We start from the raw sequence: 20,986 nt of genomic DNA, 5'->3' as shown, positions 1-20,986 counted from the left end.
GCATAGTAATTTCATTAGAAATAATAATAAAAACTGCTAACATAAATGCCCTTTGTACAATATATTCGTTACAATTTAGTGAGACAATATAAACAGATTTTTTTCCTCACCAGGTGGAGGAGCAGCCCATTAAGGAAGTGAACCTATATATGTACCTGTACTTTGTCATCTTCATCATCTTTGGGTCTTTCTTCACCTTGAACCTCTTCATCGGCGTCATCATCGACAACTTCAATCAGCAAAAGAGAAAGATAAGAATTTATTGAATTTTATATTCATACTGAATTTTCACATTCTACATATATATGTCAAAGGTTTGGACCCACCTGATTAAGGTAATTGGAAACATGCATTCAAAGACATTTGGTATAAAGATTTATGCTTGAATGCTTGAAATTTGTTTCTTAGAGAAATATAAATCATGGAAATTATACCCATGCATGAATTTCATTGTGAAACATTTTAAATAAAAAATCTATTTTCTGGCTATTTTGAAGAATCTAAAATATAAGAGTTTTCATTTGTTTAACACTTTTTGGTCACTGCATAATTCCACTTGTGTTATTTCATAGTTTTGATGTCTGTAGAATTATTCTAAAATATGGAAAATAATAAAAATAAAGAAAAAGGACATGTCCAAACTTTTGACTGGTACCGTATATGTAAAATAAAAGTGTAGCTTTGTGTTTTTATTATTCAGACAGATTAGCAGCATGTCCTAGAGAATCCATACAATGATTCTGGAAAGTAATATAATATAATAATAATAATAATAATAGTGAATGGTTATTTCTTTACTTAGGCGGGCAGGATATTTTTATGACTGAAGAACAGAAAAAGTACTACAATGCTATGAAGAAGCTGGGATCCAAAAAGCCACAGAAACCTATTCCACGGCCAGTGGTAGGTACAGATAGTGATGCCAGTACATGTGATTTCTACTTTAGAAGAGACTTCTGTCTGCTCTATGTTGGTGGCCTAGGTTTTTCATGTCCTCACACTGTAATTGTCTTCCAATCCTGAACAGATCAACACAGTAATAGATTTGAGGCAATAGTTTAGACAACCAGATGGCTCTAAGATGAGCTGGGTAACTTTTCATTCACTGGTTGTCAGTACTGTTGTGAGCAGGCATCTAGTGGATGCCTTGCAGGGTCCTCCTGCATTATTATTGTGATGTTTGGGGTCATAATTGAGAGCGGGCGTTCTAGAGTTATGGCTGTGCTACACTTTGCTGCTGTTACCTGTTAATAATGTGCTCATTAAAGTGCGATACTGAGATTATAAGCAGTACAGCAGTATTAGCAACAGTAGTAGCAACACAGCAGTTATCAAATTACTGTAAGTATGACACAATATTTTGTTACCCTTTTCTAGAATGTGGTGCAAGGCTTTTTCTTTGACATGGTGTCAAAGCAAGCCTTCGATATCATCATCATGGGCCTCATCATCTTAAACATGGTGACCATGATGGTGGAAACCGACGAACAGTCTGCCCGCACGGAGGCCATCCTTTACTACATCAACCTGGCCTTCATCATCATCTTCACCACCGAGTGCTTCATCAAGATCCTCGCCCTCCGCTGCTACTTCTTTACTGTCGGATGGAACATCTTCGACTTTGTGGTAGTCATCCTCTCCATCGTGGGTGAGCTCAAAATTTCCAGTCCCTGTTTGGGGGACAGTGGTGGGAGTGGGGTGAGGGTGGGAGGATCTGTGTTTAGTCTTCTCTACAGGAGGCATCTGGGATTGTTTTTTGGTGAAAACAAAATCCCCAGAAAGTGTTGGGTATGAGGTACAGAGTAATTACCAGCATGACAACATTGAATAGCTGCAGTTTGGTATGGTCACATAGACACTTTCACTGGGTTTTAAAACAAATAACCACTGACCTTTTCCCAGAAAATTTGAAGTTGAGTATTTGTTCCAGCTAGGTACATCTGTTATAACAGAAGCCAAAGTTCTGGGACAGTAGCCAAGCACCCAGGCATAGTGTTCAATAATCCTTAGGAACCATTCCAGAAGCATATTAATACGACTTCAAACAGTCAGCTTCAATAGCAAGTGATATATGGAGGACTTAATTTACAATGAGCTACTGTATACGTTGATAGGCTAACCACTCTGATTCACATCATTTTGATTGGCTAACGATATCATAAACTAATAATGGCCGATCTGCAGCAATTAAACATTTTCTTTCAGCCATTGCAAAGATATATTGTGGTTTCCAGTGTAAAAAAGAAAATCCATGTCTCTTAAGCATATTCATTATGCATTATGCATATTTACGTATTATTCATGTATTTCATTAATTTTGTTTATTTCTCTTCCTGCAGGCATTGTTCTTGCTGACATTATAGAGAAATACTTTGTCTCACCAACCCTGTTCCGAGTTATCAGACTAGCGAGAATAGGACGCGTTCTTCGACTTATTCGCGGAGCCAAAGGAATAAGAACTTTACTGTTTGCCTTAATGATGTCTCTCCCGGCCTTGTTCAACATAGGCCTCCTGCTTTTCCTCGTGATGTTCATCTACGCCATCTTCGGCATGGCCAATTTTGCCTACGTAAAGAAACAGGGTGGAATTGACGACATGTTTAACTTCGAAACATTCGGAAACAGCATGATCTGCCTCTTCCAGATCACCACGTCCGCCGGCTGGGACAACCTGCTCAGTCCCATCCTGAACAACTCGCCGGAGGAGTGCAACCCCAACATCACTAACACAGGCACCAGCACCAAAGGGAACTGCGGTAACCCATCAGTGGGCATCGCTTTCTTTGTCAGCTACATCATCATATCCTTCCTTATCGTGGTCAACATGTACATCGCCATCATCCTGGAGAACTTCAGCGTGGCTACTGAGGAGAGCACGGAGCCGCTGGGCGAGGATGATTTTGAGATGTTCTACGAGGTGTGGGAGAAGTTTGACCCCGAGGCCACGCAGTTCATCGAGTACTCCATGCTGTCAACCTTCGCTGACTCCCTGTCCGAGCCGCTTCGGATCCCCAAGCCCAACAAGATCAAGCTCATCGCCATGGATTTGCCCATGGTCATCGGGGACAAGATCCACTGTCTGGACATCCTGTTCGCCTTCACCAAGCGGGTGCTGGGAGAGTCTGGAGAGATGGACGCGCTCAAGCAGCAGATGGAGGAAAAGTTCATGATGTCAAACCCATCCAAGATGTCTCATGAGCCAATCACCTCCACGCTCCGGCGCAAGCAGGAGGAAGTGTCCGCAGTCATCATCCAGAGGGCGTACAGGAAACACCTGGTGAGGCGGCAGGTAAAACAGGCCTCTTTCCTGTACCGCCAGATCAATGCGGACAACCCTGCTGACGAAGAAGATGCCCCTGAGAGAGAGGGCCTCATCGCCTCCATGATCAGGCAGAACTATGGGCCTGGAACGGAACGGGTCGAAACACTGTCCACCACTTCTTCGCCGCCCTCATACAACAGTGTGACCAGGGCTGCTAGTGACATTTTACAAGTTCTAATACCTGACTCCAAAAACGAGGATATGGGCGAACCATTCCCTCACCTGGAGACAGTGCACGAGTCATTTCTTTGAGACACTGAATAGGAAATGTTTGAAATTTTTTTCAACGGAATGTAAGATGGCTCACTGACTGTAACTTGGGCTCCTTCTTTATAAGCAGTTGGCTTCAAAACAAAACTTCAATTGTAAACTTCAAAATGTAAATCAAAGAGATGACCTTTGACCCTGCTGATGTTTGTTTGTGGCCGGGTCACAACAGCTATGGCACTATTAATAATTATTTATAATACAGAACATTTTATCAATATTTACAAAATACACTTTGCTGTATTATGCATTCATTAAACATTTTACTTATAATATTGTGACTCCTTATGGCAAGATATACTTTCTAATATCATTGATCATTAATTGAATAATACTCATTCAAAAAATTCTGGTAGCTAAAATGACACAAATTAACATTATCAATTCATTCATTATCAATTCACATTTTGTCTTATAATAATACTTTTCTATGTATAAAAGTTTTTTTTTGCTATTTGAGTAGCTATTGGTAAAAGTGAATGCTGCTATGCTATGTAACTGTTAAAAAACAAAAGCAAAACAAAACACTTTAGCTATCTTTAGGCTCGTTCCTACAATGATTTATACAATGAATTAGCATTTCCTCTTTGGAAATCTGGACTTTTTTTATCAACTACAGTGAAGAGTGTTGACTGCAGTAGCCAAGATCAGCAAATGACAATCAAGCATGCCCACATATCAATTTTAAATCATAGGTTCGCAGGATCCATTATTTCCCCCCAGTACAAAATGACAGAAAGCATACAATTCATGGTATATAGAAAAGCCTGCAGCCTGTTACATATTTCATGGAGTAGGTTGTCCAGTATATTGTAGTCTCAATACCACATGCCTATCAGAATGATCCATTTCAGTCTGCCTTTATGACAAGGACCCATTTTTAATGATAGGAAACAGATAATGCATCACTACTCCACTGGTAACTAGTAAATAACTGTTTTTCAAAACTGATGGTGAACTGGTAGGTAACCAGCTTAGCTGATTTTTTCATTTTTATTTTTTTAAGATTTTCTTCTGATACACAAGGAAATTAATAAATCATAGAAAACAGTGAACACTAATGTAATGACATTCAGTAACTATACAGTACAGTAACAAATATGAACACATGAGAAGCTAATTAACTATGTGTCTGTTACTGCCTGGGGACCATCAGAGTAGGGTTTTTTGACAATACATGATAACCATTTTAAAATATAAAGAGCAGTGATGTATTCATTACACTCTCATCTTACAGTTGTACAGCTAACTAGGCATATGTTGATTCTCACAGTTGTTTTACAGGTTTATAACTGAGATTTTAAGACCAAAATAGCACGATATAGCCCAACAACCTGGTAGCATTGCAGCACCTTCTCTGTCATCAATAATACCAATATGGTATGTGTAGTTTGGCTATGTCAAGTGCAACTGCACTATCGTATATAATGTAGTGATACACTGTAGTTGGCAATTGCAGTGTATAACAAAATCTTATGTATTTGATGAATATCTTAAATTATTAACTTTGGTATATTTAAACTTTACTATAGTTTGCCTGTGAGTCTCGGCACTTTAATTATCTCTCGTCTACTGTATAGCCATGACCACAATGAAGTATTACCCAATCTTTTTATTAATATTTAGGACAAACAGAATAATAATCGCACAGCTAAAAAAGCCATGACCTTTCACAGTATATCTTTAGCAATAACATGTATCACTGGTAGGGTTTGAAGAATGAGACATTCTCAAAACAAGGACCATTTTCAGTGCTTTTACCTGTATGGAGTACCTTTTTTTCCTGTTGCTGTCACTCTCGCTCAGCTTAGCACACAGAGTCATAATGTCACAAAATGGCTCCACTTTAATTTGTCACTCAAACCACGAGTGCAAGTTTTTTGAAGGGCTAGAAACGGAAGCAATAGCTCCAACAGGTGCCTGATGGCTCAGAGTCACCAGGGACACAGCTGTAATTACAGCCTTCTTTTACACTGGCTGGTATGGGGGAAGAATTCCACTGATGCAATGTGCTGCATGCAGTGCTTGCATACCCTGGCAGTGGATCCAGGCAGTTTGGAACTGGACTTCTCTACCCAAACATCTCATGGACACTGATATGACAATACCGTGCATTCATCTGTGAAATTCATTCTAATATCCCTTACTGCAACCACCTGTTCTTCAGAGGAATGAATGGCTTTAAGTGGTTTTAAGTGGCATTAGAAAATAAAAATGTAAAATGATATGATGAGAAAAACAGAGAATGAGACATACCTACATGTTGTATTTAACACGGTTATGTCTATATGTAATGTCTCCACAGGAAATCACATTTTTAATGTGAGAGTGTGAGAGCCCAGTCTGTTTGAATTGTAGATATTACAGAAAGCAAGTTATAAAAAAACATACATGGCAGTCCTTTTCATGCTTTATTAGAAAATGATTTCATTGTTTTACAATTAGAAATTATCAGTTTTATTGAGCACCAAAAGATTTTTTTTTTTCTGTTTTATACATATTTCTGTGCCAAATGTACATACTCATAACAGACCAGATCAGCAATGTCTCTGTAGATGTATGGACAACTATAAATATTTAATCATATCAGTCTCAATCCCTGGCTGTCTGGTTATATTATTTACACGCAGATGAATGATGTGTGACGTATAACAGCATGGACAGTGATTTTTTAGGGCTCTGAAAAGTATGGTCAGAAATGATAAGTGTGATGTACTTATCTGTAAGTTGATCTGGGTAAGAGCATCTGCTAAATGAAGTAATGTAATGTAATGATAGGTGCCATGGTAGTTTATTGGCAAGCTGAAGCTTCTGGTAAATACGTGAGTTTGTAAGAGAACAAACCTTTGGGCTTTCTCAAACTCCATTGCTCTAAATATATGGTCCATTCTATTGGTGAATGCCAGCATTACCAGAATAACCCATTCTATTGTAGAATATGGCCCATTCTGTTGGTGACGAATATGGCCCATTCTATTGGTGAAGAATGTGGCCCATTCTATTGGTGAATGTCATGGTTACCAAAACGGTTTTACAATTTGGATTGAGATCTTTTTGATTTGACTCCATGTTGCTTGTGAGGATAGAATTTTTTGCTTTTTATTGCTATGATTTCTTACATGATGCAGAATTTCAAATGCACACATATGTATAAACCTAGAGAATAAGAGCTTTTCACCATGTTGTTGATCATGTATGGTATAATTCAGTAAATAATATGCATAATAATCACAGGACACACATCACAAGTAAGGACACGTTTCCAGGACCCAAAGAATTTTGAAGACAAACTGATTTCATAATTGTATATATGGGACATTATACAGGTGGGAATATAAACTGTCTTGCTTTCTGATGGCAATGCAGGTGAGAATGTCAAATGGAAATGATGTTCTACTACTCACATTTAACTGTTTACACCTTAAATAAACTAAACTAGCAATTGCACTGCATTGTTGTAAAACTAGTTATCCTGAGTAAGTCTCTCTTCTGTAATGGTAGTCTGGGGTAAGTCCTTGCTCCCATCAGGGTCAATACTATGGGGGTGCTTAAGGGCACCCCCAGACGGACCTCAGTGCACCTCCAGTTGTCTCCTCATATCCTGATGTCTGCATACTATTTATTACATTTTTTTTAAATATGACAGTGGCTGGCTCCCATGCATGTTTGTGCTTTGGAAAAATTCTTTCAGCAGAAATATTAGCCAGCTATAGGTAGCTGGAGTCCATCACACACTATAATTTTTTGAATGACTTGGCTGATTGGGTATTTCTTTTTATAGTCAGAGACTCAAACATGTGCTAGTTCAAGTGAGTGTTCAAGCAATGGTTTAGAGGGAATTCATATGGACAGTAATTGTGAACACATAAAAGAGGAAAGCGTGTGTGAAACTGAGGGGACAGTTTCACCCGTGCGCTGGGTTCAGGATAAGGTTGCTGTAGCAGTGGTGTGTCGATCAGAACACAGGAGTCACGTGTCCGGCTCGGAGGAAACAAACACTTTGTTTCAGTATAAATAACAGACGAACACCGTCTTAACTACAGTGCACATGCACGCAATACACATTAACAAGAATGCATATTGACAATCGTAATATAACCAATTTAACCAAGGCATAGTACTTACACAGGCATAGACGCACACACCAACACAACAATCTGTCCCTAAGAGTTTGGTGTCCCCTGTTCTTCACCCCACAGGAATTGGTGCAGCACTGAAGTGGGGCAGGTCACCACAAATGTTGTATTGTCCAATATCTTTGGCTCTGTTGGGGTACCTTGGCAGCCAAAAGATACATAAAGATCAGAGGGCAAATGGTGACCTAGGGGCTGTTCTTGGGGGTGTGCCTGTGCCTCAGGTTACCTGTGGAGGTGCCGATGATAAGCGGAGCAGCAGGACAGGTTTGGGCAGGTTTCAGCTGGTTTTAAAACAAAGGGTCTGTGAGAGGTGGGGGTGATGTGCACAAACAGACGTAAAGGAATGTGGCCCTTTTTAACAATATGTGTATATCTGACTTAGCTAGCTGTATCTGACTTTTTCCCATTGCAGATTCCATTTAAATCATGAAATTATAACAAGCTTCTCATTTACAAAACTTTGTTTCAGAAGCCACTATATCAAAATTTGCATGTATCAGGAGAACAGGGACTTCAAAGGAGAAGAAGAAAGAGAAGAGCTATGGAATGTTTATTTCTTCATCCATGGAAAATATTATAGTTATCATAAACTAACACAGTAGATGTGTATGAAAATATTAGTCCAGGTCTGCTCTGTATCTGTGTGCTACTTTTAATAACAGAAACACACTAACTTCCATAGGCTGGCCCTAATGTTAAAGTAGCCTCTGTTTGACCTATCCTGTCCACATTGTAGCCTACGTAAGTCACTCTGGAGTGTCTGCTAAATGACAATATTGTAATGTTGATTATTTGGGGCAGCAGTACAGCATAGTGGTAAGGAGCAAGACTCGTAACCGGAAGGTTCCCCACTGGTGTAGTGCTGCTGTACACTTGGGCGAAGTACTTAACCCAGATTTGCCTCAGTGAATATCCAGTATAAATTTATAATATATAAAAATTGTAACCCATGTAAGTTGCTCTGCAGAAGAACGTCTGCTAAATGCCAATAATGAAATGTAATGTGTGTTGTCCTTAATTGTGAATGAAGCAATAATTAATCAGGGATAGTCTCAGTTCAGCAATCATTGAAACTGATGAAGAATGTTGCATTAGGATTGAAAACTATAACATTTGTTTAATTTTGAGAGCAAACGTTGGGGACGAACCATGTTGCTCTTAGATTGAGCAGCAGTCATAATATCTTGAAATCCTTTGATTGATGCAGATTAATGAAGTAACAACAAAAGCTGGGGTAATAACTACTAACAGCAAGCGTGTGCAGAATAGCAGCTATGCTGTCTGCTTCTGCATTATGAGGCAAATCACTTTAGTAGGACTATATTACAATATCAGTACAACTTATTTGGTACAAATGCTTGTATGAACAGGCTCTTGAAATTCAATTTGATGTTAGGTATAGCTATGGTCATTATTTCCATTACTGTTCATGGGCATACATAAAACCTTGAATGAAGGAAAAAAAAACTCTGAGACACAATGGGAGCCTGATTTGGCAACATTATATCAAAAATCATATTATTTTATGCTTATCTGAGTGCTTTTTTTATATATATATATATATATATATATATATCTTCTTTCAAATGTGAAACTGCACCAATTTCTTTGTCTGGACTCTCTGTTTGACTGTTTTATTCATTTCATTGTGAGATCACTGTGGCTGTAGGTTGTTCTGAGTTGTAATGCTTTCAAATGTGTGCTGCACGACATGGAGGCTGAGCATATGCAGCTTGACATTTAGAGGTACCTCAGACAAAGCCTGGTTTGTAGCTTTTTGCTTTTCTGGTGACTGTATAAAGTCAAAAAATACTAAATTCACCACAACTGAATTATTATATAGTGAATATAATTATATTAATCAAAACTAAAAAAATTAAAACTACAGTTTCTTCTAAAATAGTGGAAACAGTTGTTCCTGGTTAGAGGAAGTATCCTTTATAGTGCAGTAAATGTCAGTCACACACATTGACACATTCTGGGATTTAAACCTCCAAGCCTTTGGTTATTGGATACCCTACCTAACTACCATACCACACCATTGCTCCAGCTTCCCATTTGCAGATGTCTCCCCAGCTTTTGTGTGTCTACGTTTGGAAAGCTGGGAAAATGTCAGAGCATGGTGCAGTAGAGGACTCATTTCGCCTGCACATGATCAGAGAGCACATGCACCAGCAATGTGATTACAGCGTCACTGTAAGACCTCCTGGCCTTTCATAAAATGGCACCGGAGGAACTGAAAGCCTGAAAAAAAAAACATTAAGCAGAAGCCATTATGTACAGAACAATATACAATTGCTCTGACACTCCAGTTGGAACAAGGCCAAATGCCATTGTTATTTTTGTTTAGTTCTTTCTTTTTTCCGAAAGCATAACTGCAACCCTTTCCATTTTCTGGGGGACAGCTGCCGGTGTGAGGTGCCAGGTGCTCTGCTCATCTCTGTCTACACTCTGCACCTCTCTGACACTTAGCTGGGACCCACAGAAATTGCACAACATTATTTAGCATCTGTGTGTTTGCAGATCTGCTGAGAGCTAGCAAAACCCAGGAATTAATGTTATGTAATTGAAATGTAATTTCTTTTTAATTAGTTAAATAATAATAAGCAGAAAAACTGAAATGCACCTCCAATTTTAAATAAACAATGCACAGATGGGTTATCACCATCTAAATAACACGTATTTTATTTCATTTCAACCTTCAATATGTGCAAACATTTTGAACACAGCAAAAATTCTTAGAAAGACTATTACTTGCACAGAACATACCATATCATTCACTGTAGTAGTCTGTTAGATAGATAGAATTCCCATCAATTAAAGACCAAATTGATCTTTTTTGACTGACTCCCACTCCACTCTATCTAACTCACCTGTAACAGAGATCCATACATACATTACATACATATCACATATCACATCTCATAATAGCACAAAGACACTTCCTTTAATGTTGTTCAGAAATGTATGTTTTTCAGATGTGTGCAATATGTGGACATATAATAAATGCAAACGATGTATACGTTATGCTTCATATATAAATAAATTGCTTGAAGTAGCTTGTATTTTATACTCTAGAACACTGTATTAAAGGTTTTTTTTGTATTTTGGCTTATTTTGAGTGATATTCATTCAAGATTATGTTACAAAAGTCGTGCTCCATGGGTGGAGATGGACTTATCGTTGAATAAGCATCTTTATTTGTTAATGTGCGTGTCTGGACCATATGGGGAGTTTCAGCCAAGTGCTGAATGAATGGTATCATTAACACTGTCCCTGCTTCTCATAGTATCAGGAAGACATGCATACAGATATATGCGCTGTACAATCCACCTCTTTTGTGTAAGGAAAGGGGAGGGCATTTCTTTCAAATAAAACTGGAAAAAACATATTTGTAGTCCAGAATGTCAGCTATTTACACCAAAGAAACCTCATTGGATGGCTCGACTCTTATCCCATTAACACTCAGCACAATGCCAATGTTTTAATTTATTAATAATTTTCCTTAAAGGTATCATGTATGGCTTTGTTTTTTACAGGTTACCTGGTTTCTATTAGATTCTTATCAACAAGCTTACCTTGTCACACAAGTTAAAACTCAACAACCATAATCCATAACATTACATTTATTTGTGTTTGTTTGTTTCATTTCATTTCTGTACTTTTCTTACTCAGCCTGTGGATTGAAACACCATTTTGATGGTCACAATAACCTTAGCTCTGTGCACAAAACAAATGGGGCATAGTTCAGTGTGTTTGCTGCTTCAGTTGTTTTGCAAAGTCATGCTTTCACACAGGCATTGTGGATCACAGTGAAGACACCACCTGGGAGAAACTTTCAGGTCTTTTAGAGAAAATCTCCAATGACCGATCACCAGTGCAACATTCCTTAGGGGTAATGGCCAGCATCAGCTTAATCTTCTGATAACTGCTCAAGGGGAATGATTTTACACTGTTTACACTGCCGTATATGATTTCATAAATGGCTTTTTATACACTACCCTGTGAGTATGAAGATGCCTGCATTGGAATATACTGCTGAACTAGTTTTTGCTACTTGCATCCCAAGGAAGGATTGAGACTATTATATAGTGTACATGAAGTGCTGTCTGGTTTATGAGAACATAATTCTTGAAATTGCAATTCAGGGTCGGGCACATTCATAATCACGGTCATGCTAGTTTATGAGAAATCCAAGTTGCGAGAACATTGATAAAAAAGCAGATATTCTGACAAAAAAAGGCCTTTTCAGGAGTAGATGAGGATATTTCCTTTCCTGTATTTGCAGTTAAAGGTGGTCAAAGCCAACTGAACAGCTGGGATAGAGGGATAATCTGTGCCTGAAAAAAATGACAGAAACATCACTTGTTTTAATTGTGTGTGCATGCACTAACACAAACACACACACACACACACACACAAGCATACACACATGTGCACTCAGATGCAAACACGCACACGTGCATTCATGTCCACACAGGGAAACAAACATACTTGCCAAACTTATGGTTGCAGAGGGCCCCTTGGCCATGGCTGAAATATGAGACTGGCTTCCGGCTCATTGCATTTTCCCATCAGGCCTCATTAGAGACAATTGCTTTGATGATTTAAATTTAATTTGGGATGCCGCACTAAATGGAAGAAAAAACTTGCATGAATGTGACCTGATGATTGATCCAATTTAACAGGCAAGTGGGCACGTGCAGGGGGATCGTATTACAGGAAGTGAAGTTCCCTCTGAGAGATGATCACAAAACAGGATTAAACAGATGACCCCTCAAGTTCAATATGAAGTTGATATGAACATTGTGAAATATGGATAAATCTTACCTTGATTGCTGAGAATGATGCTTCAAAAAAACACAGCCCAAAGCCTAACAATCCTCCCACCTGCTGATGACATCATTGGAGTAGAGTCAGCTCTACTGATGGCATCACTGGGATGGAGACAGCTCTGCTTATGATATGGCTGGAGTGGAAATGGCTCTGCACTCATTCAGCTCAAACACATGCAGGCGTAAATTTCTCCACCCATAACTCTCTGATTGCTAAAGGAAACCAAACAGGCTGTAGGTGTACTGTATCTGACTGCATTGGTGTGCAGCGTGAATATTTCATTGTTATTATATTAGATTAGATTAGATTAGATTCAGCTTTATTGTCATTGTGCAGAGTACATGTACAGAGCCAATGAAATACAATTAGCATCTAACCAGAAGTGCAAAAACCATATATAAATAGCATGTATAAATAAATAGCAATGGTATATAAAGTGGTATGTACAAAGTGCAAGATATGAGGTAGTGAAGATATAGGAGTGAGGTAGGAGCGGTAAGAACATAATGCAGAAAGATCAACTGCAGTGCAATGACAGGCAATGATTCAGTATAGTGACACTGTTCAGTATAGTGACACTGCTGTGCAAAATAGAAATGTGCAGGAGCAGTCGGGGGGGTAGGGGGAAGGTTGGCGTCAGCAGAGTTCAGCAGGCCAACAGCTGAGGGAAATAAGCTGTTCCTGAGTCTGCTGGTGTGGCAGCAGAGGCTCCTGTAGTGCTTCCCGGGTGAGAGGTGTTCTTAGAACATAAGAAGAACATAAGAACATATTATGACGAGAACAGGCCATTTGGCCCAACTAAGCTCGCCATTTCAATTAAAGAGTATCCAAAACTGCATAAAGTCTGGACTTGAACACAGCAAGGGTCTCTGCGTCAACTACATGACCTGGCAACCCATTCCATGTATTGATAACTCTTTGTGTAAAATAATATTTCCTTATATCAGTGCGGAACTTACTCTTAACTAGTTTCCATTTATGTCCTCTTGTTCTACAGACTGTACTCACCCTAAAAATGTATTGTAGTTAACCTTATTGAGTCCTTTTATAAATTTTAAAACCTCAATTAAATCACCCCTGAGCCTCCTCTCGCTAAGTCTAAATAGGTTAAGTAACTTGAGTCTTTCCTCATAGCTTTTATATTTCATGCCAGAAACTAATTTAGTTGCCCTTCTTTGACTTCTTGACTTTCACTTTTTCAAGAACCTCAATATCTTTCTTATAGTGCGGTGCCCAGAACTGCACACAGTATTCCAAGTGAGGTCTGACTAAAGCATTGTATAATTTCGATATAACCTCCTTAGATTTAAACTCAGTACTTTTAGCTATATATCCCAGCATCCTGTTGGCCTTTTTTACATTTATTCATTTAGCAGATGCTTTTATCCAAGGTGACTTACATAGGTTACAGCTCTTTACAATGTTATCCATTTATACAGCCGGATATTTTACTGAGGCAGTTGTAGGTTAAGTACCTTTCCCAAGGATACAGCAGCAGTGTCCCAGCGGGGATCGAACCTGCAACCTTTTGGTTACAAGTCCTGCTCCTTAACCACTATGCTACACTGCTGCCCACTTTCTTTTTTTTTTCTTCTTTTTCTTCTTCTTTTTTTACTGCTACAGCACATTGTCTAGATCCTGTTAAGCTTGGGTCAACTATTACTCCCAAGTCTTTTTCAAACTGAGCACATTCTAGTTTTTTCCCACCATGAAGTAGTCTTGTCTAAGGTTCTTATTTCCCACATGCAAGACTTAACATTTATCTAAATTGAGTGTCATCTGCCAGGTATCTGCCCACTCTTGGATGCTGTTTAGGTCTTCCTGTATTATCTTAGTTGATTCTATACTGTTGGCTAGACCCCCTAGTTTTGTATCATCTACAAATTTTACTATTTTACTACTAACCTCTGCATCAAGATCGTTTATGTATATAAGGAATAGCAAAGGCCCCAACACCGATCCCTGCGGGACTCCACTTCGTACAGGACCCTGTTCTAATACAGTTCTTTCCACAGTTACAGTCTGCTTTCTACTAGACAACCAACTTCGAACCCACTCAGTGATAGCTCCTGTAACTCCTGCAGATTTCATTTTCAATATGAGCCTCTCATGCGGTACTTTGTCAAATGCCTTTTGATAGTCCAAATAGATAATATCATAAGCTTGGTTTGAGTCTAGACATGCTGTAGCTTCCTCAAAGAAGTCCAGGAGGTTTGTTAAGCATGACCTCTCTCTGCAAAACCCATGTTGGCTATCATTTAACACACTATTTTGCTCCAGGAATAATTCCAAATTATCTCTAATGATGGATTCCAGTAATTTACATGTGATACAAGTTAAAATGACAGGCCTATAATTTCCTGGATCAGTCCGTTCTCCTTTCTTGTAGATAGATACTACACTGCCATGTTTCCAGTAATCTGGTATTTCTCCAGTTTTGGGATTGTTTAAAAATAACTGTCAGAGGCTTGTAAACCACTGCCTTATTTGTTTTAAGTTTTTGAAGTTTATCTAGTACTTCTGCATCATTTAAGTCAATTTCCTCCATAAGTCTCTGAGAACTGACTGCATGTGAAGGCATATGTGAAAACACTTCACTAGTGAAACTCTCCACAAAATAACTGTTTAGTGTATCAGCAATAGCTTTGTTATCATAAACCATAACGCCATGCATATTTTTTATACCTCTTATTTCATCCTTAACTATCCTTTTTCGACTGTAATATTGAAAAAAGCATTTAGAGTTGCTCTTTGCATCTAGTGCAATCTGTCTTTCAAAACGCCTTTTAGCTTCCCTTATTTTTTTCTTAACTTGAGCTTGCATATTACTGTATTCAAACTTATTACTCTCCGAGCTCTCCAACTTGTATTTTCTAAATAATTTCGTTTTATGTTTCAAACTGTCCCATAACGACTTATTCATCCACTGTGGATGCTTCTTTTTCAGCTTCCCTTTTCTCACTTGCGGAATGAATTTACGCTGTACATCCAGAATAATCGTTTTAAATATGCACCACATTTCTTTCACAGTTTTACCATCTAGAAGAGGTACCTAGTTTATATTCCTTGTGTAATCACGCATCTTTCATGTAAAGTTGAAAACTCTAGCATTGGAGAATGCAGACTTAACTTGCCAAAAAACTTCAAATGTAACTGCACTGTGGTCACTTGTTCCGAGTGGTTCCCCTACCTCAGTACTGCCGATTCTATCAGGATTATTACACAGAACCATATCTAGAATTGTGTTCTCTCTCGTAGGTTGAGTAACAGACTGTATCAAAAAACAGTCATTTACAACATCCAAAAACTCTTCCTCACATTTACCTTGACCTGACACAGATTCCCAATTAATTGAAGGGTAATTGAAGTCCCCCATTACTATTGTCTCACCTTTCTGACATGCTAGTTTAATGTTATCAAAGAGCATACTGTTGACACTGCTGTCTGAGGCTGGTGGCCTATAACATACTCCAACATTCAGTCCCTTTTCATTTTCCCCCAATATTTTAACCCATATGTTTTCACTAACACCAAGGGGCTCCACTCCTGGAATTTCCTGAATATTAAGATTATCGTTTACATAGAGAACTACGCCTCCTGCTCATCTATTGATTCTATCTTTTCTTAGCAGCTTGTATCCCTCTACGTTATACTCATCCCCATCCCCCGCACCAAGCCACATCTCTGTGATCCCAACAACATCATAATTACTATTACTCATAACAGTTACTAAATCCAAAATTTTATTTTTTATGCTTCTAGCATTTAAACAGAGGAATTTCAGGGTACCATGTGTGCCTTTCCTGTCCTTCCCCTCTACCCCCAGCTGCTCAAAATCACCTCTATTACAGTGCTGCTCTCACCGATTTACAATCATGGTTCCCTCACTACTAATAAAATATTTAGCCATGGTGTGCTCTATTCTGGCAGTCTGTCTAACCCTACCCATCTCACCGTATAACCTCCCTGTCCCCCCCCCAAGCCCTAGTTTAAATAACCCTCTGCTACCCTAAGCATATGCTGTCCCAGTGCAGCTGTACCCCTCCGGTTCAGGTGTAACCTGTCCCACTTGTACAGGTCACCCCTGTTCCAAAAGGAGTCCCAGTGCCCCATAAACCTGTACCCCTCTTTCCTACACCAGGTTTGTAGCCATGTGTTAAATCTCCATATAAAGGCTTGCTTCTCTTTTGTTGCACATGGTACTGGGAGAATTCCAGAGAAGACTACCATGGAGGTTCTGCTCCTAATCTTCCCCGCTAGCTCCATAAACTTTTCTTGCAGAACCCCGAACCTACCCCTTCCTATGTCATTGGCTCCAACATAGACCGTGACCACTGGATCCTCCCCCGCTCTGGCCAGGAGCTTGTCCGTACTCTCCAGGGGGTCTCCAACCTGGGTACTAGGCAGGCAACAGACCATGTGAGACTCCTTGTCGTGCGAACACACTATGCTATCTACCTCTCTAATTATTGAGTCCCCCACTATCACTAACTCCCTTTTCTTGGAGGATGAGGCCACCTGGGTGCCCTGGGGTTCATCAGTCCTCCCACTCTCAGGATGGTGGGCCAACTCGTCCTGCAGTGGCATGTTGGTCAATGCGATCTCTGGGGATGCTGCCCCTCTTGGATTTGTGCACCCCTTTCTACACCTACGCCCTGCTGTAACCCAGCTCTCTCGCCCTATCTGGTCTGTATCTTCCCCCCACCCGGCATTGGTGAGCACACTATCTCCCTATAGGGCATACTAATTAGTTCCTGGAACTCTAACAATTCAGGATTACTGTGGAGTCCAGCTAGTTGGGCCTCGAGATCAAGAATCTTGTTCTCCAAGTGCTCAACGAGTCGGCAATGGTTGCAGATGAACTCATCCTGGAGGTCTCCCTCCAGAAATCCGATCATCCGGCAACCCTCGCACAGTTTTGGCCACATTTTTCTGGAAAATTCCCTCTCTGTCCCCTAATGGCAACAAAAGATTTAGCTTTAGGAGCAGATCAGACCCACCTTATTTAATAGCTAGGTAAATAGCCCCAAGTTTTATTTTTATCCTATTGAATGTAATAGCACAGAGACCACTCCACAAACACAGCACAAACACAGCAGGAACTCGTCCAGGCTAGAGCAATCAAGCAATCTTGATGATGCCTCTCACTCTCTGCAGACATCGCTTGTGCTGGATGTCCTCAATGGTTGGCAGCTGGACACCGGTGGTGTGTTGGCTGGTTTTCACCACTCTCTCGAGGGTCTTCTGGTCAGAGACTGTGCAGTTGCCGTACCACACTGAGATGCAATTCGTCAGAATGCTCTCAGTGGTACTGCAGTAGAATTTCATCTGGATCTGGGGGGAGAGGTGAGCCTTCCGCAGTCTCCTCAAGAAGTAGAGGCGCTGTTGCACCTTCTTGACCAGGTTGGTGGTGTTGAGAGCCCAGGAAAGGTCCTCTGAGATCTGGACACCCAGGAACTTGAAGCTGGAAACATGGACCCATTGATGTGAATAGGGAGATATGCGTGACTTCTCTTGGTCCGGCAGTAGTCCACGATGAGCTCCTTGGTCTTCTGGGTGTTGAGGGCTAGATTGTTGTCGGCACACCACCTCACCAGGCGTTGGACCTCCTCCCTATAGGCAGTCTCATCATTGTTGCTGATCAGGCCTACTACCGTGGTGTTGTCTGCAAACTTGATAATGGAATTAAAGCCATACACAGGTACACAGACATGGGTGAAGAAGGAGTAGAGGAGAGGGCTCAGCACACAGCCCTGTGGTACACCAGTGCTCAATGTGAGGGTGGAAGAGGTGTCAAGCCTAACAGACTGTGGTCTATTAGTGAGGAAGTCCAGGGTCCAATTTTAAAGTGATGTGCTGATGCCAAGGTTGGTGAGCTTGGAGATCAGCTTGTTAGTATTGAATGCTGAACTAAAGTCAATGAATAGTATCCTAACATAGGAGTTGCTATTCTCCAGATGGGTCAGGGCAGAGTGGAGAGCTGTACTGATGGCGTCCTCTGTCGACCTGTTAGGGCAGAAGGCGAACTGATGTGGATCAAGAGTGGAGGGCAGGCAGGATTTTAGGTGTGAGAGGACCAGCCTCTCAAAACATTTGGTGATGATGGGGGTGAGGGCAGCCAGACAAAAGTCATTGAGGGCTGTTGCAACAGCATGCTTTGGCACTAGCACAATGGTGGCAGTTTTCAAGCAGGTGGGAATGACTGCATGGGCCAAGGACAGGTTGAAAATGTCTGTGAAGACTCCAGCCAGCTGCTCTGCACAGGCCCTAAGCACCCGGCCTGGGATGCCATCAGGGCCAGCAGCCTTGCAGGCGTTCACTCTGCTCAGGATGGTACACACGTCGCTGATGGAGAGTGTGAGTGGCAGGTCGTCAGGTGGAACCTGACTTCTGGAGGGCAGTTCTGCACTTCCCCAGTCAAATTGGGCATAAGAGATATGCCCGCTATGACCGGGGAATTTTGTTTTCAAGAAAGATGCTAACCTCTGGGCAAATTCTGAACAAATGCTCATTTGGGGTCAGGTAAAACAGTTCTGAAAAACTTTCAAAACAGCTATGTATGCCTACCCTTCTGTTGAACAACATTTCAAAGACAAAGGTACCATGTATTCTCTGATATGTTAAATATGCTGGCTTTTGATCCTATCAAACATGCAATCAGAATAACCTTTCTTGAATGGTGAGAGTGAAATGTACTTACTCCTAAGAGACTTCTACCCATCAAACTACAGAAGAAAAAAATGTTCAAAAATGTTGAACTCAGTGCTTCTCAGAACAGTGATACATTTTTGATGGCTAGACAGGCCATCTCCATCTGTGTGGAATGAAGAAGCCAGACACAGAAGCCTTGTATGTGGGATGGAGTGCAGTTAATTGTCATGGTTATAACATGGTCATGCAGTGTTTCTAATATTGTTGACTCCATATGGTATTTCGCTTGTGTTGTACTCTACCTCACTTGTACGTTGCTTTGGATAAAAGCATCTGCCAAATGAATAAATGTAAATGTAACTGTAGTTAATGGTGACTACCTTAACCTGTAACACAGAGAGCCAAGCTCAGATGATCCCTTTGCTGTGCAATGGGGCCACATGGAACAGAGGTGGTATGATTTTTAGAAGTTGGCCGAAAGCAAAGGTTGAACAAATATTGCGGACAGCACACGCCAAAATATTGAACACCGAGAATATTTTTGAAAGGAATATGTTTCAAGATTATGAGAAGTGTAATAGGAGAAAAACATTGGGAAACAGAAGGAAGTGGGGAGAGCCTCCACCAGCTGACACTGCCTGCAGTCTGGAAATCCACTGAGTGGCCTCAGGGTTGCAATGGCTGCCCAGTCCCCTCACGCTAAAGATGGTAACCATGGCGCCCAGTCACGCTCTGCCTGGATCTCGGCTTTACGAGAGAAGGATTGTGGGTAATGGCCCCGGGATAGACCGCACAGAGGTTTTGAACATCAAGCTGCTCCACGCCATAAAAATCTGGATAAGCTGTGGCCCTCTGAACCTCCCGCAGTCAGCTGCGTCTCCTTACTGGCAGTCTGAGAGGGTAAATCTCTCTGTTCTGCACCTCTCCAGTAGTCTAATTAGACAATCATCCCACGTGCGCAAAACAGCATGGGAGCTCATCCCATTCATCCCGAGGTCTTCTGCAGGGGTCAGCACGCTGCCTCCCCAGAAACGGAGCGCTTGGCAGCAGATCCCACATCCGCTTTCCTGAGCCCCGAAGCTGAGCTCTTAATCCCTGTTAGGCCACCGAAATCTCCACGCAGGATACAGGAAGGCGGGCGAGGGGAGGATCCGGGCGAGCAAACGGGCGGGCGAGCGGGCGGGCGGGCGGGCGATGGATGAGCGGCTGGCCCCCATGTGACCCACGATAAGTGTGATACCTTGGGAGACCCGAGTGTGCCTCGCGGTTGCCATGGCAGCAGAGCCCTGGCAGGGAGTCTGACGGGCGGGAAGATGAGCGCTCTCTCCGAGGGGGCGGCGACCTGCCCTCTCCAGAGGTTAATCCTGCTGTTTGTCTCTAACTGGAGGCACCTATTAAATGATTGCTGTTAGAAAGTCAGTCCCCTCTCCCCCTACCTTTTCTCCAAACCCCCTCTACTGTGGTGGAAATTGTTTGTGATGTCACAGCAAATAACACACACTTGTGTGTTACCAAGCGTCCAGTGTTTTTTATCTTGTTCCGTTTTTGGTTTTTTCATGCACCAGATCTACTGTATTCCCAGATGGCTCGTAAATTGAACAAAATTAAGTGTCAAAACTGTTGTAGGCAGGGATTGCTTTTCATATGGTTTATTTTTCTCCCTTTTTTCAGTCATTCCTCTGCTGCACTTTCAAACAGCTGTGAATCAGGAAAAAGGCGGAAAAATTGAAATGGCAACCAGGGGCTCATGTCACCCTTCCAGCTAAACTGTGTG

The 20,986-nt window shown here is 41.0% G+C and overlaps 1 protein-coding gene across 1 annotated transcript in view; it reads left to right on the top strand.

Annotated features, from left to right (window-relative positions):
• Positions 1-3,574, top strand: part of LOC118771111 (sodium channel protein type 4 subunit alpha-like) — a 121,640-nt gene extending 118,066 nt beyond the window's left edge. The window contains exons 24-27 of the mRNA XM_036518988.1: positions 114-251; positions 799-903; positions 1,378-1,648; positions 2,340-3,574. Coding sequence (XP_036374881.1) covers positions 114-251; positions 799-903; positions 1,378-1,648; positions 2,340-3,574 — 1,749 coding nt within the window. The remainder of the gene's footprint in view (positions 1-113; positions 252-798; positions 904-1,377; positions 1,649-2,339) is intronic.
• The last annotated feature ends 17,412 nt before the right edge of the window (positions 3,575-20,986 follow it).

This window comes from Megalops cyprinoides, chromosome 24, assembly GCF_013368585.1.
Source record: "Megalops cyprinoides isolate fMegCyp1 chromosome 24, fMegCyp1.pri, whole genome shotgun sequence".
Taxonomy (NCBI): domain Eukaryota; kingdom Metazoa; phylum Chordata; class Actinopteri; order Elopiformes; family Megalopidae; genus Megalops; species Megalops cyprinoides.
The sequence above is the reverse complement of the archived record's forward strand: the minus strand, read 5'-3'. Positions and strand labels throughout refer to the sequence as shown.